Raw genomic sequence first — 12,391 nt, forward strand, 5'->3', positions numbered from 1 at the left:
ACCAATTAGACATGACGGCTCTCCGCAACCATTTCAAGACTTTGGCGGAGAAGAGGGTGGCACGGAAAGTCCAAGAGGAACTCGCTCGGCTCACCTAGGAAGGCCGCCTTCTTCCAGAGAGACCAGCCGATCTAGTGACTGACCCCACTGAAGTCGCTGGTGATCCTATGGTAGCCGCGGATCCTTCTTGAATACCCGAGAACATTGGGATGAGCGACGACCCCCTTCCTGCTGCAGTTATAACGGAGTCCCCTGCTGCTACTGTTGAAGTTACTGCTGCTGAAGACATAGCTGATTCATCCACCTAAGGAATGACCTAGTTTTCTCTTTGTATCAAATATTTGTCTCTAACTTACGACCTGGATTTGCCATGTCCGCATATTTTGCTAAGTAGTTACCTTTTAAATGTCTGTAGTTCGCCATACTTTTCTTACTCCCATCATTTCTTTTAGCATGATGCTTGATTTAATATATTATGTTGTCCCTTCCTTATCTGTTAGTTCTTTCTCCATATGCAAACCTCTCCCTATGCCAAGTTGTTCCTTCTTTAGTATGCTATGCATCTTTTGCATCTTTGGTCCGTGGAGGGTTCTTCCCACTCCGCGGTCTTGACCGGTTATTGGGGCCCCTCTCTTTGCCCCATGCATCTCTTGCATCTCGGAGGGCTCATCCCACTCCGCTGTTGGGGACACTCTCTTTGCCCCATGTGTTCCATGGAGGGCTCATCCCACTCCGCGGGCTCGATTAGGCACTCACGCCTGTAGAGGCCACTCTCCTGGCCCCATGTACCTCTCGCATCTCAGCTTCGTGGAGGGCTCATCCCACTCCTCGGTCTTGACTAGATTCTGGAGTCACTCCCTACCTTTCTCTTGCATCTCTTATCCGCGGAGGGCTCATCCCATTCCGCGGGTTCAATTAGGCACTCAATCCTGTTGGGGGCCACTCTCCTTGCCCCATGTATCTCTCGCATCTCAGATCTACGGAGGGCTCATCCCACTCCGCGGGCTCGACTAGGTTTTGGGGTCACTCTCTTTGCCCCATGCATCTCTCGCATCTCAGAGGGCTCATCCCACTCCACTGTTGGGGACACTCTCTTTGCCCCATGTGTTTCACGGAGGGCTCATCCCACTCCACGGTCTCAATCAGACACTCAAGCCTGTTGGGGCCATTCTCCGTGCCCCATGTATCTCTTGCATCTCGGATCCGTGGAGGGCTCATCCCACTCCTCGGTCTCGACCATATTCTGGAGTCACTCCCTACCTTTCCCTTGCATCTATAATTCGCGGAGGGCTCATCCCACTCCGCGGGCTCGATCAAGCTTTCAAGCCTGTTAGGGCCACTCTCTTTGCCTCATGTATCTCTTGCATCTAAGATTCACATTTTATATTCTTCTTTAAACACTACACATAAGAAACGTCTTTTCATTCACAAAAGTGCTGCGGTTTTATACATTTACATACAGCTCTAGTCCTCTGTTCTAGACTTCCTTACATTGCATGGGACTCCATTACATTCAGTGGTAAATTTTTTTCAACATTCTTACGTTCCAAGGCTTGTCTATCAGTTTACCCTTCATGGTCTGCAACTTGTATGTACCAGAACCTCCCACTTCCACCACGGTGAACGACCCCTCCCAGTTAGGCCCTAACTTCCCATCCTTCTCTTCCTTGGTACTCGGAGTTATTCGGCATAGTACCAACTCTCCAATCTTGAAACTCTGTGGCCGGACCCTTTTGTTGTATTGCCTTTGCAGCCTTCTGTGATACTCTTCCAATCGAATGCGAGCTGAGTCTCTTTTCACCTCTGCTAGGTTCAGGTCACCCGCCAATATGCGCCAATTCGACCCCCCTTCCACAGCCTTGGTCCGCATAGTGGCCACCACCATTTCCGTAGGAATTATGGCCTCGACGCCGTATGCTAAGGCGAAGGGAGTCTCCTTGGTGCTTGTCCGCAGTGTGGTTCAGTAGGCCCAGAGCACATGGTTCAACTCGTCAGCCCATGCACCCTTCTTATCTTCTAACTTCCTTTTAAATTGTTCATTATCATTTTGTTAGACGATTCTGCCTAGCCGTTGCCCTCGGGGTTGTAAGGAGCAGAGAATCCTTGTTTCACCTTGTATGCTTGTAGAAACGCCGTCACCTTAGCTCCCGTGAACTGCGTCCCATTGTCTGCAATTATGGCGTAGGGTAACCCAAACCGACATATGATGTTCTCCCACAGAAATTTAATCACCTGTGTTTCCTTGACTTGCTGCAAGGGCATGACCTTTATCCACTTTGTAAAATAGTCCGTGGCCGCTAGCATATACCTCCTTTTGCCGCTGGCCATGGGCAACGGTCCCACGATATCCATGACCCACATTGCAAAAGGCCAAGGACTCGAGACATTATGCAACGGTTCCGCGGGTGCGAATATCAACTGTGAGAACCTTTGGCACTTGTCACATTTCTTTGCGAAGCCCACTGCATCCCTCTTCATATGGGGCCAAAAGTAACCTTGTGTCAAGAGTTGGTGCACGGTAGTCCTTCCTGCTGAATGGCTCCCACAGTCCCCTTCATGCAATTCTGCCAACACCTCCGATGCCAACCCGTAGCCCCAGACATTTTAACAAGGGCCCACTAAAGTTCTTTCGGTACAATTCCCCTTCCACTAGCACATACCGCTGGGACGTCTGTTCCAACATTCTTTTTTCTTTCTTGTCCGAAACTTCCTTTCCTTCCAAGAAATATCTGATGGGCTCCATCCATCCCCCTTCAGCTTCCATGACCTGACACACCTCTACCACCTCTTCCGTGCTCGGTCTGTCCAACCTCCCTACCCATAAAGTCCTTTCCTCTGACTTGGGCATGGCTGCTGCAACATATGCCAGTGCATCCGCATGTCTATTCTCCCCGCGACCTAGATGTACAAACTGGAGTTTTACAAATTTGCTGGCTCTCTCGCGCACCACCTTCAAATACTTTGCCATTCGCGCGACATTGAGCAGTGAACCCTCCATTAACTTGACACACCACGAGATTTGAGTCTGAATACACGGTCAGTTCCTTCACACCCAGATCCTCGGCCATTCTCAGTCCTGCTATTATTGCCTCATACTCAGCTTCATTACTGGATGCTGCAAACCCTAAATTCATTGTCTGTTCTATTCTGTTGTTATCAGGTGTGACTAACACCACCCCTATGCTGCTGCATTCGTCGGTAGCAGACCTGTCTGCGAATACCCTCCATCCATTCCTCTTGTCCCAAGCGTCCAGCGAGTCAGACTCCCCTTCTCTCTCTGATTCCATAACCATCTCTTCCCCCCAAGTGGGATCCTCGGCGGGGAACTCGGCCAAAAACTCCGCCACTGCTTGTGCCTTCTCTGCGGTCCTTACCTGATATTGTATCTCGTATGCGCTAAGCATCACTGCCCACTTCAGCATTCTTCTTGATGTTTCAATCCTTAATGCTTGTTTGAGAGGTAGGTTTGTCACCATCACCACGGAGTGCGATTCGAAGTAGGGCTTCAGCTTGAGAGCAGAAAAGACCAATGCCAGGGCATACCTCTCGATCCTACTATACCGCGTCTCTGCATCTAGTAGTGTTTTGCTTTGAAAATACACCGGTTTCTCCACCCTCTCTACCAGACGGACCAGCACCGAACTTACCGCATACTCGGTGGCCCCCAAATACAAGTACAACTTTTCCCCCTCCTCGGGCCGCGACAATAAAGGCGTTTTGCCCAAATACCCCTTCAACTCTTGAAATGCCTCCTCACATGCCGCGGTCCATGAAAAATCTGAGGTACCTCTCAACAATCGATATAGTGGCCTACATTTATCGGACGACTTGGAAATGAATCTATTCAAAGCCGCCACCCTTCCAGCTAACCGCTGCGCCTCCTTAACATTCTGCGGTGAAGGCATTTCTATCAAGGCTCTTATCTGCTTCGGGTTGGCCTCAATTCCCTGATGAGTCACAATGTAGCCCAAGAACTTTCTTGTAGTCACTCCGAAGGTGCACTTCTCTTGGTTTAACTTCAAATTGTACTTCCGCAGTATTCCAAATGTCTCCCGTAAGCCCTCTAAGTGCTCCTCCTCGGACATACTTTTTTCCACCATGTCATCTATGTATATCTCAATTCCTTTCCGAATCTTGCTCTCGAACATTTTCTCTCCCAATCTTTGGAAAGTGGCTCCAGCATTCTTCAGCCCAAATGGCATCCTTGTGTAGCAGTACGTGCCGCCTTCTACCACAAATGAAGTCTTCTCCTGATCCGGCCCATACATCGCGACCTGGTTATACCCCCTAGACGCGTCCATGAAGGAGAATATTTTGTGCCCTGCCGTCCTATCCACCAATTCATCTACTCGTGGCATGGGATAACTATCCTTCGGGCACTCTGCATTCACATCTGTGAAATCTACGCACATACGTACTTTGTCGTTCTTTTTCGGCACCGCGACCACATTGGATAACCACTTGGTGAACTCCGTTTCCCAAATTATTCCAACTCCCTTTAACCGCGCCACCTCTTCGCAAATGGCCTTCGCATACTTCGGTCGAACACTTCGCATCTTTTGCCTTACTGGTTTGGCATCTTCCCTCATGTGTAACTTATGACATACGAATTTTGGGTCTAAGCCCGTTACATCCTCAATGGTCCACACAAACACATCTCTATTTTCTGACAAGAATTGTATCAATGTACTCCTCCAGCCCTCCGGCAGACTAGACCCCACCGATGTGAACCTTTCTTCCTCCCCGTGTCCAATATTCACCATTTCGAGTTCATCTAGCGTCTTCGATCCCTCCGCAGACTCCAACTTTCTCTCTGCGGGGTCACACTGTAATTGCTAGGCCTGCTTCTTCCTAGGGTGGGAACTTTCTTCTTCTGTCCCGTGGACCAATCGCTTCACCGTACCTCTATGACTGTTCTTGGCCGTCACCTGATCCTTACGAACTTCATATGTGCCCGTCGGGGTAGGAAACCTTATAACTTGATAGTATGGGATGGGACGACCTTCATCTCATGGATCCATCGCCTCCCTAATATCGCGTTGTATTGTGATGCGGCGTCCACCATCATGAACCTCGCAAATATTGTCACCGGACCAGTGGTCACCGGCAAGAAGAGTTCTCCTACAGGCTCTGTCATGCTTCCATTGAATCCGTATAAATTAGTCCGTAGAGGCCTCAACTGCTTAGAATCCATTCCCATTTCTTCCAACGCTCCTTTGAATAACAAGTCCACCGTCGCTGCCACAATCGATCAACACTCTCTTCACCAAGTAATTGCCCATAGCCACTATGATGACCAACGCATCCTCATGGGGAGAATCTACTGCCCGCAAATCCGCCTTGCTGAAGATGATCCTGTCTCTGTCTTTTGCTGACCCATCCTTTGTCTCGGTATATCACTCCCCTCGTGGATCTGCTGAATACTCGCGGTCCTCCTTACCCGTTCTCTGTGAGCATTATGACTTAGCACCTCCCCACTGAAAATCACGTGACTGGTTCCCAGTATCTGATCCTGCCGTGGCCTATGTTCCTCATTCTGTGCATCCCTCACAAACTCTCTCATCTTACCCTTTTCCACCAACCTCTGGACCATCCACTTTAGCGCGTAATAGTCGTCCGTCTCATGGTTTCTCATCTGATGGTATGCGCAGAAGGGTTTATTCGGTAACTCTATTGGCGTGTTTCGCGGCCCTTCATACCCCTGCAGGTTTTTAATTAACGGCAATATTTCTCTCAAGGGTCTATTCAACGGTGTCACCTCTATCTCCCGATACGGCTTCCTTTCTCTGTTATCCCATCGAGCCATTTCTCGGACTCTTTCCGCCCTCGGAGCGTGTCCGTGGTACCCCCCACTTTCTCTTTCAGAAGTCCTTTCCCTTCGGTGCTCCCTGTTTTTCTCCAACGACAAAACAACTTTCCCTGACCTCTTAGACTCCTTTTGTAAAGTGTCCTCATACCTGATGTATTTCTCCGCCTGCGGATATAGCTCATGCAAGGTTGCAATCTCGTTCTTCGCAACTGACTGATGCACTCCCTGGCCGCAACCCTTGCTCGAACGCAGTCACCACGGTTCTCTCATCCAAATTCTCGACCTTCAATGTCTCAGCTTTGAAACGACACAAATATTCCCTCACTGACTCTGTTGACCTCTGTCTCACATTGAACAAGGCTGCGATGTCCACCGCCCACTTTTTCTGGTGTATGAAATGATCTACAAATGCTTTTTCCAACTCTTGGAAATTCTTTATGCTCCATGCTGGCAACTGATAATACCAATCTGATGCCCCTCCTTTTAAACTGGCCGGGAACATCATGCATCTCAGCCCATCATATCTTGATTCTTGCCACAAGGGCATCTGCTGCCTGAAATGATGGATGTGATATGCTGGGTCCCCCTTATCGTCATACCTCTCGAATCTTGGCTGATTAAAACGCTTTGGGACCTCCGACGTCCAAATGACGTATGCTAACGGATTGCGGTTTAGCCCCGCCACCACCTGACTAGCTGCTCCTCCTCGACTCTTAGCCTTCTGCTGGTTCGCTTCCCTATCCTTGTCTATCATCTCTTGCTCTTGCTCAATTGTTAAGCCAGTCACCGGGTTTTCAACGAGGTTCGGCTCATCATCTTCCTCTTCAAAGCTATCACTTGTCTCTCCGTCTGCGCCTTCCTCTTCTCGTTCTCTCTCTTTCAACCCTTCATTCTCCTCTCTCAACTTCCCTATCTCTTCTCTCGTAAGTCGCATCTCGTCTGCTTTCGGTTCCTCTCTCATGCCTCCTTCTTCATCAATCATCGCCTTTGGTGTCGATTCCTACACCGCCACTCTCTTCGGTCTGCCTACCTATTTTTTAGGTGCCATTCCTATTTTGCTTTTGTTCTTGTCCCCACAGACGGCGCCAAATGTATGAACCTAAACTATCTTCCTCCTCTTTTCTTTCTTTTTCTTTCTCCCTCTTTCTCTAATGCGACCTCCCCTTTTTCTCTCCTCTTATTTTCTTTTTATACCCCTCCCCCCTCCCCTTTATGCACCGTACATCTGTCCTTTCATCTAACGGTTCTCCTCATTGTCGTACCACGGCCATGTCTGCCTCTTAGGGTTCCGCGGCTCCAATCCTCTACTCCCTATGGTAACGTATTAAGCTGCTTCACTCTCTTGTCCTGCTGACTCACTCACACCTATCAAGTCCGTTCCCCTTCCTTTCATCACACGACTATTACTTGTGCCACATCCACTCTTTAGGCTTTTGCGGACATGATCCAGTACTTCCCAACCTATCTTGTTTCACTGCCTTCTCCCTTTGTCCTTGTCCAAATCCCGTACCCATAATGGCCACTACAAATTCTTCCTCCTATTTTCTTTCTTTTTCTTTCTCCCTCTTTCTCTAATGCGGTCTCCTCTTTTTCTCTCATCTTCTTTTCTTTTTATACCCTCCCCTCTATGCACCGTACATCTGTCCTCTCATCTGACGGTTCTCCTCATTGCCGTACTACGGCCACATCTGCCTCTTACGCGGCTCCAATCCTCTACTCCCCATGGTAACGTATTAAGCTGCTTCACTCTTTTGGCCCGCTGACTCAGTCACACCTATCCAGTCCGTTCCCCTTCCCTTTATCACACGACTATTACTTGTGCCACGTCCACTCTTTAGGGTTTCGCGGACATGATCCAGTACTTCCCAGCCTATCTTGTTTCACTGCCTTCCCCCTTTGTCCTTGTCCAAATCCTGTATCCCATAATGGCCACTACACTCGCCATCTTAACTTTCACCAACAAGGCAACAAGGAATTATATCGCCTTTGGGTTCATTCGCAACAATCTCACCAGTCGTGGCCCATCTACATGTCCTTGTACCAAATGCCTACCCATTAGTGTAGTGTCCTCTCTAAATTAACTAAAGAACTAGGTACAAGCTCAACTAATCAACCGATGAAGTTTTCCCAAGAGTTTCAGGTGCAAGCTGAACCGAAAACCCTGGAATCTTCCTTATCCAATATTACTACGTACATCGGTACATGTATATGTTTCCGTTACATTTTCGACCACCAACATATGTAATGACAATTTAAACAACCACATTTATTCAATGTAAATTGCACGCTACAATAACAAAGAAACAACTAAAGCACACAAATCTAATTCAAAACAAAGAAGAAAATGCTAAGAATACCATATATTATAGATTATTCGGAAGTGGTCTTAACCATTTTTTTGTTATTGTTTTTGTTTCATAATTAATAAGATGATTTTAATGGTCCAAATCTCAGTGCTGAGAAAGAGAAATACTTTAATGGCAGTCACCGACATTGAAGACAATTGTATCTTCCTCAATATTAAAACTCTAGATATTTTGGAAAAAGCTAGATGAGCAATATGAGAGCATGCATATGTTCCTTTAAAGAAGTAAGATTAAATTAGATAGACGAGTTTTGTTTAACGTTATGTAGATAAAAATCATAAATCTCTCTGAAAGACAGAGTGCTAGAGCATGGTAGCATGAGCCGCATAAGTAAATATCATATATATATGTACGCTACTACATGCCTATTTAGAGTTGAACAAGGTCCATAACAATAATGTTCTGCCTTGTTTTATGATTTTTGTCAAGTTCTTGTTCTAAAGTCTGCAACACAGGAGTCTGAGACTGCAACAATAGTTGAGGATGATTGCTCAAGTTCCTTCCAAGATACTTAACCTCACATCTGCACTTGCCTCAATGAACAAAATGCCTTCACCAGTATGTACACTCAACCATAAGCTTATCATTTGGCCCTTCCCTAAGCCTACCAGCAAGGGGACAGTAATAGACTAGTGTTTTAGCAATGGCCTCTTTAATAACCTTTATTGGATCTCTTCCTTGCGTTGCCACAACGTTTCGATAGAAAAGTATATTTGGAACCTGAAACCAAAGAAGCCTCTAATCATCGATGTCCGAGAGGGCTTTTAACTCATATGGTGTTGGCTTAGTTGGACTAATGAGTTCAGGTTCACTTCTTTCACTGTGAAAATTAATGAGGATGTCATCGCCAGGGTTTTTTTTAGTATTGTACTTTTTTTTAAAAATAATTTTTGGGTTAGGCAGACCCGAACCTGTATTAGAATCTTAGATAAACCTTCTGATAGAGTATTTGTATTGAAACAGCAACTAAAGTAGAACAGAAGGAACAGTAGACATCAGTAGCAATGAAGAGACAAGGACAACAGTAACTGAGAATAACCAAGGCGTGGATTAGGCTGTCCTTAAGGAAAGATTTCGCCTCCCTTCCAGTGGTGTAGAAAGATAGCAGTGGCATCTTCCTCATAGGATTCAATGGTTAACAACAGTCTGACTTTTCACTAGAATAGACTACCCTCTAGAACAACAATATAACTCTCTTTGGCAGCTACAGGAAGAAGAGAAGAAGAAAATAACTAGTTTGAGTTTCTATTTCTCTGAGTGAGTTTCTGATAAAGTCAATTCCCTCTATGGACTGACAATCCTATTTATAGAGGTTAGGTCGGTCTCCTAAACAGATAAAGAAGAGAGACCAACTCCTAATAGAACATCGAAACTTGCTGCTCAAGAAAAAAGCAAAACAAGTTTAGGCTATTGCTCAAACCACTACCCACAACAGTAAGCCCAAGCCCAAGCCTGAACCCTACCTGATGTGGTGGATAACCAATGTGGGACTATCTACTATGCACTAAAGTGGAGAGAACATCCTTTGTTCATCTCCTCCACTTTGCACACACACACACACACACACTAGTATTTAGAAATACACAAGAGATTCCAACAATCCCCCACTATTTCAAAATACTAATACTCCCCCACTATTTTGGAATAGGATATTACAAAAAAAAAAATGGGTTAACGAAATGCCAGAGAGAATTGAAAAAACAATGCATAAGATACTGGTGTTTTATGAGCTTGAACCAGTCATAGGGTAACATGTCTTATAATACATGAAAGTGGTGGATTAAAAAATCTTTGAACCAACATTCCCTTGTAGTAAAGTAGATCACATGCACCCACACTGCTTTTTCATTATATGCCTATTATGTAGTGTTGCCCTTTTTGGCCCCTGCGCTGCCTGTGTTCCATAAATGCTTTAGAGTTTGCCCGAATATTCATAAGAACCGACCCAGTTCTACATTCACGTAGGTGGATTTCCATCAGGTGTACATTGCAGTTTAAATACACCACCTTATTAAAATATAGGCTATGGAATCCAATAAGAGTTAAAGAACTCATCCTTACTCACTGCAATTCTAGTTATACAATATATACTAAGTACCATCTCGCCATAGGGTGGGGCGTCTCATAAATAAAGAAGACAATAGTACAGCAGGACGACGAAGTGACTTGTTTTTCCCTTTGAACCTACTTCATGGGATCTCCAATCACGTAGGTAGGGTTGCCATCAGTGTCGCCTTATATATGGGCATAAGTCCCATCCCCCTCGACGTATAACCACTTGCTTCCAAAGAAGTGGTGCGGTCAGACATGTGGCCAAACTAAGTCCAACCTAACATAATCTCTAGCAGCTACTTGATTAAGTTATATCTCAAACTTACATGTATTCTTTTCCCATTGCACATAGGGTAACATGTCTTAGCTATTGCAATGAGACAGTTGCAAAGCATATACATGGTAAGAGCCCAAAACTGTAGTTTTAACCCCTTAACAATAATACTTTTAGACTAATTATACGAGTAATAAATAAAAGTTAATGTTGATTACGAACTTTTATGTATTTCAGGCTTTGGAGTCAATTATGTGCAGAAATGTGCCACTTTGGCGAGATAAAGGAGCAATGGTTGGTTGCTAAGAAGTTCTGTGATTAAAGGCCAAGATTCAAGAAGAAAAACCCTTTAAAAAGCTAGGTCAAAGTTGAAAAGTCAAAGTCAACGCGGGCAGAAACAACACACAAAAGTCAGTAGAACTTCCAAAGGCCATATCTTTGGACTCAGGCCTTGTAATTGGGCCTACCTTATGTCAAAATGACCGGCACGGAAAGAGCTTTCCAATGGTCCAAGTCTTGACCCAATTAGAAGAGCAGAAGTAGACAAAAGGTCTGCTGAAGTCAAATCCGGTTGAAAATGGCTCTGTGGACTGAAGAAATTAGGCTTTGTGCTCGATTTTCCGGCCCTAAAATATGGCTCCTCAGCCCATGCACGAAAATGTGGATCTGGTCTCCTCCATTTCAACACACAAGACTTAACTAAAAAATGATAATTAGGTTAGGTAGCAAGTAGCCATTAGAGCATAGTTTTTAGATCTAGTTTTACATTAAATTAATTAGTTTTTATTATCTTGTTTTAATCTAGGTTATTGAATCATTGTTTTTCCTTTGTTAGAGTAATAAAATAATTAGTTTCATACCTTGTTTTAATTTAGTATTTTGAATCAATTGTTATTTATTCATTAGATTAATAAAGTAATTTAGTTCTTGATAATATAGTTTCATTTCATTAATCATTGTTTTTCAATCGATTCTTGCATAATTAGATTTCCATTTGAATTGAAATAAGTAAATTTACAATCTTTTATTGATGTCTTGTTTGAATTCATTGGGAAATGATAGTTTTATGAATCAAGGCTAAACCTCCATTAGAGGGGTTTGATGAAGCCTTGATGAAAACTTGATTGTGTAGTGTAGAATCTTTGTAAGAGTCTATTCCACTCTAGAAGGTAGTTGATTCGCCATGAGATTGGGTAGAACTTCCTCACATGCTAGTCATTAGTTGGTAGAGATTGCAATGAATGATTAGGGATTAGAACACCCAATTCTTATCGTAAGAACGTAAGAATTTGATTACAACAATCTATGCTAGTTTATTAAGTTGGATTCAAGGTGGATTCAATCCCCCCTAATTCTTTATCTAGATTCAAACCTTAGTATTTTCCGTCATTTCGTTATTCGTATCTTGTTAGTTGAATTCACATCGTAGTATAAATTCCCACCATTACTCTCATTGACTTTGGCTAGGACTGATAATATAGAAAACTACCAATGCTAAAGAACTAGGAGTGGAACAGATCTTTTACTCCACACAATTTCGATAGATTCGAGAGTAGAATAATCTTTGATAAATTAGTTTTCGTAAAGTTTTAGTTTTACTTGCATTTGAATTTCATCGTTTATTCGTAAACTACTAGTGGCCACCGCCCCCGCCTAGGCAAACCGGGTCGATCAAAATTTCTTCAGAGAGCAACCTTGACACTCTACCAAGCCCAAACTTCGAGCGACTGCTACAAAACACTGGAATTCAGTTTTCATCCCGAAACCCAGCCCATCGAGCAAAAAGTGAGCACGCCCTGTGCCCAAGTGCCTGGAACTTGAAATTCACCAAGGCGTACCCCGCGCCCTACTCAGGTATAGGTTGAGCGCACCCTGCGCCCTGACCCCCAT

At 44.7% G+C, this 12,391-nt stretch overlaps 1 protein-coding gene across 1 annotated transcript; it reads right to left on the reverse strand.

Annotated features, from left to right (window-relative positions):
• Window positions 1–1,513: 1,513 nt before the first annotated feature.
• LOC147476275 (uncharacterized) lies at window positions 1,514–1,885 on the reverse strand. Its single transcript, XM_086585680.1, has one exon. The coding sequence runs from the start codon at window positions 1,883–1,885 to the stop codon at window positions 1,514–1,516; it is 372 nt and encodes a 123-aa protein (XP_086441806.1).
• Between the last annotated feature and the right edge of the window lie 10,506 nt (window positions 1,886–12,391).

The sequence above is a fragment of the Coptis chinensis genome, chromosome 9, assembly GCF_015680905.1.
Source record: "Coptis chinensis isolate HL-2020 chromosome 9, ASM1568090v1, whole genome shotgun sequence".
In the NCBI taxonomy this organism is placed as follows: domain Eukaryota; kingdom Viridiplantae; phylum Streptophyta; class Magnoliopsida; order Ranunculales; family Ranunculaceae; genus Coptis; species Coptis chinensis.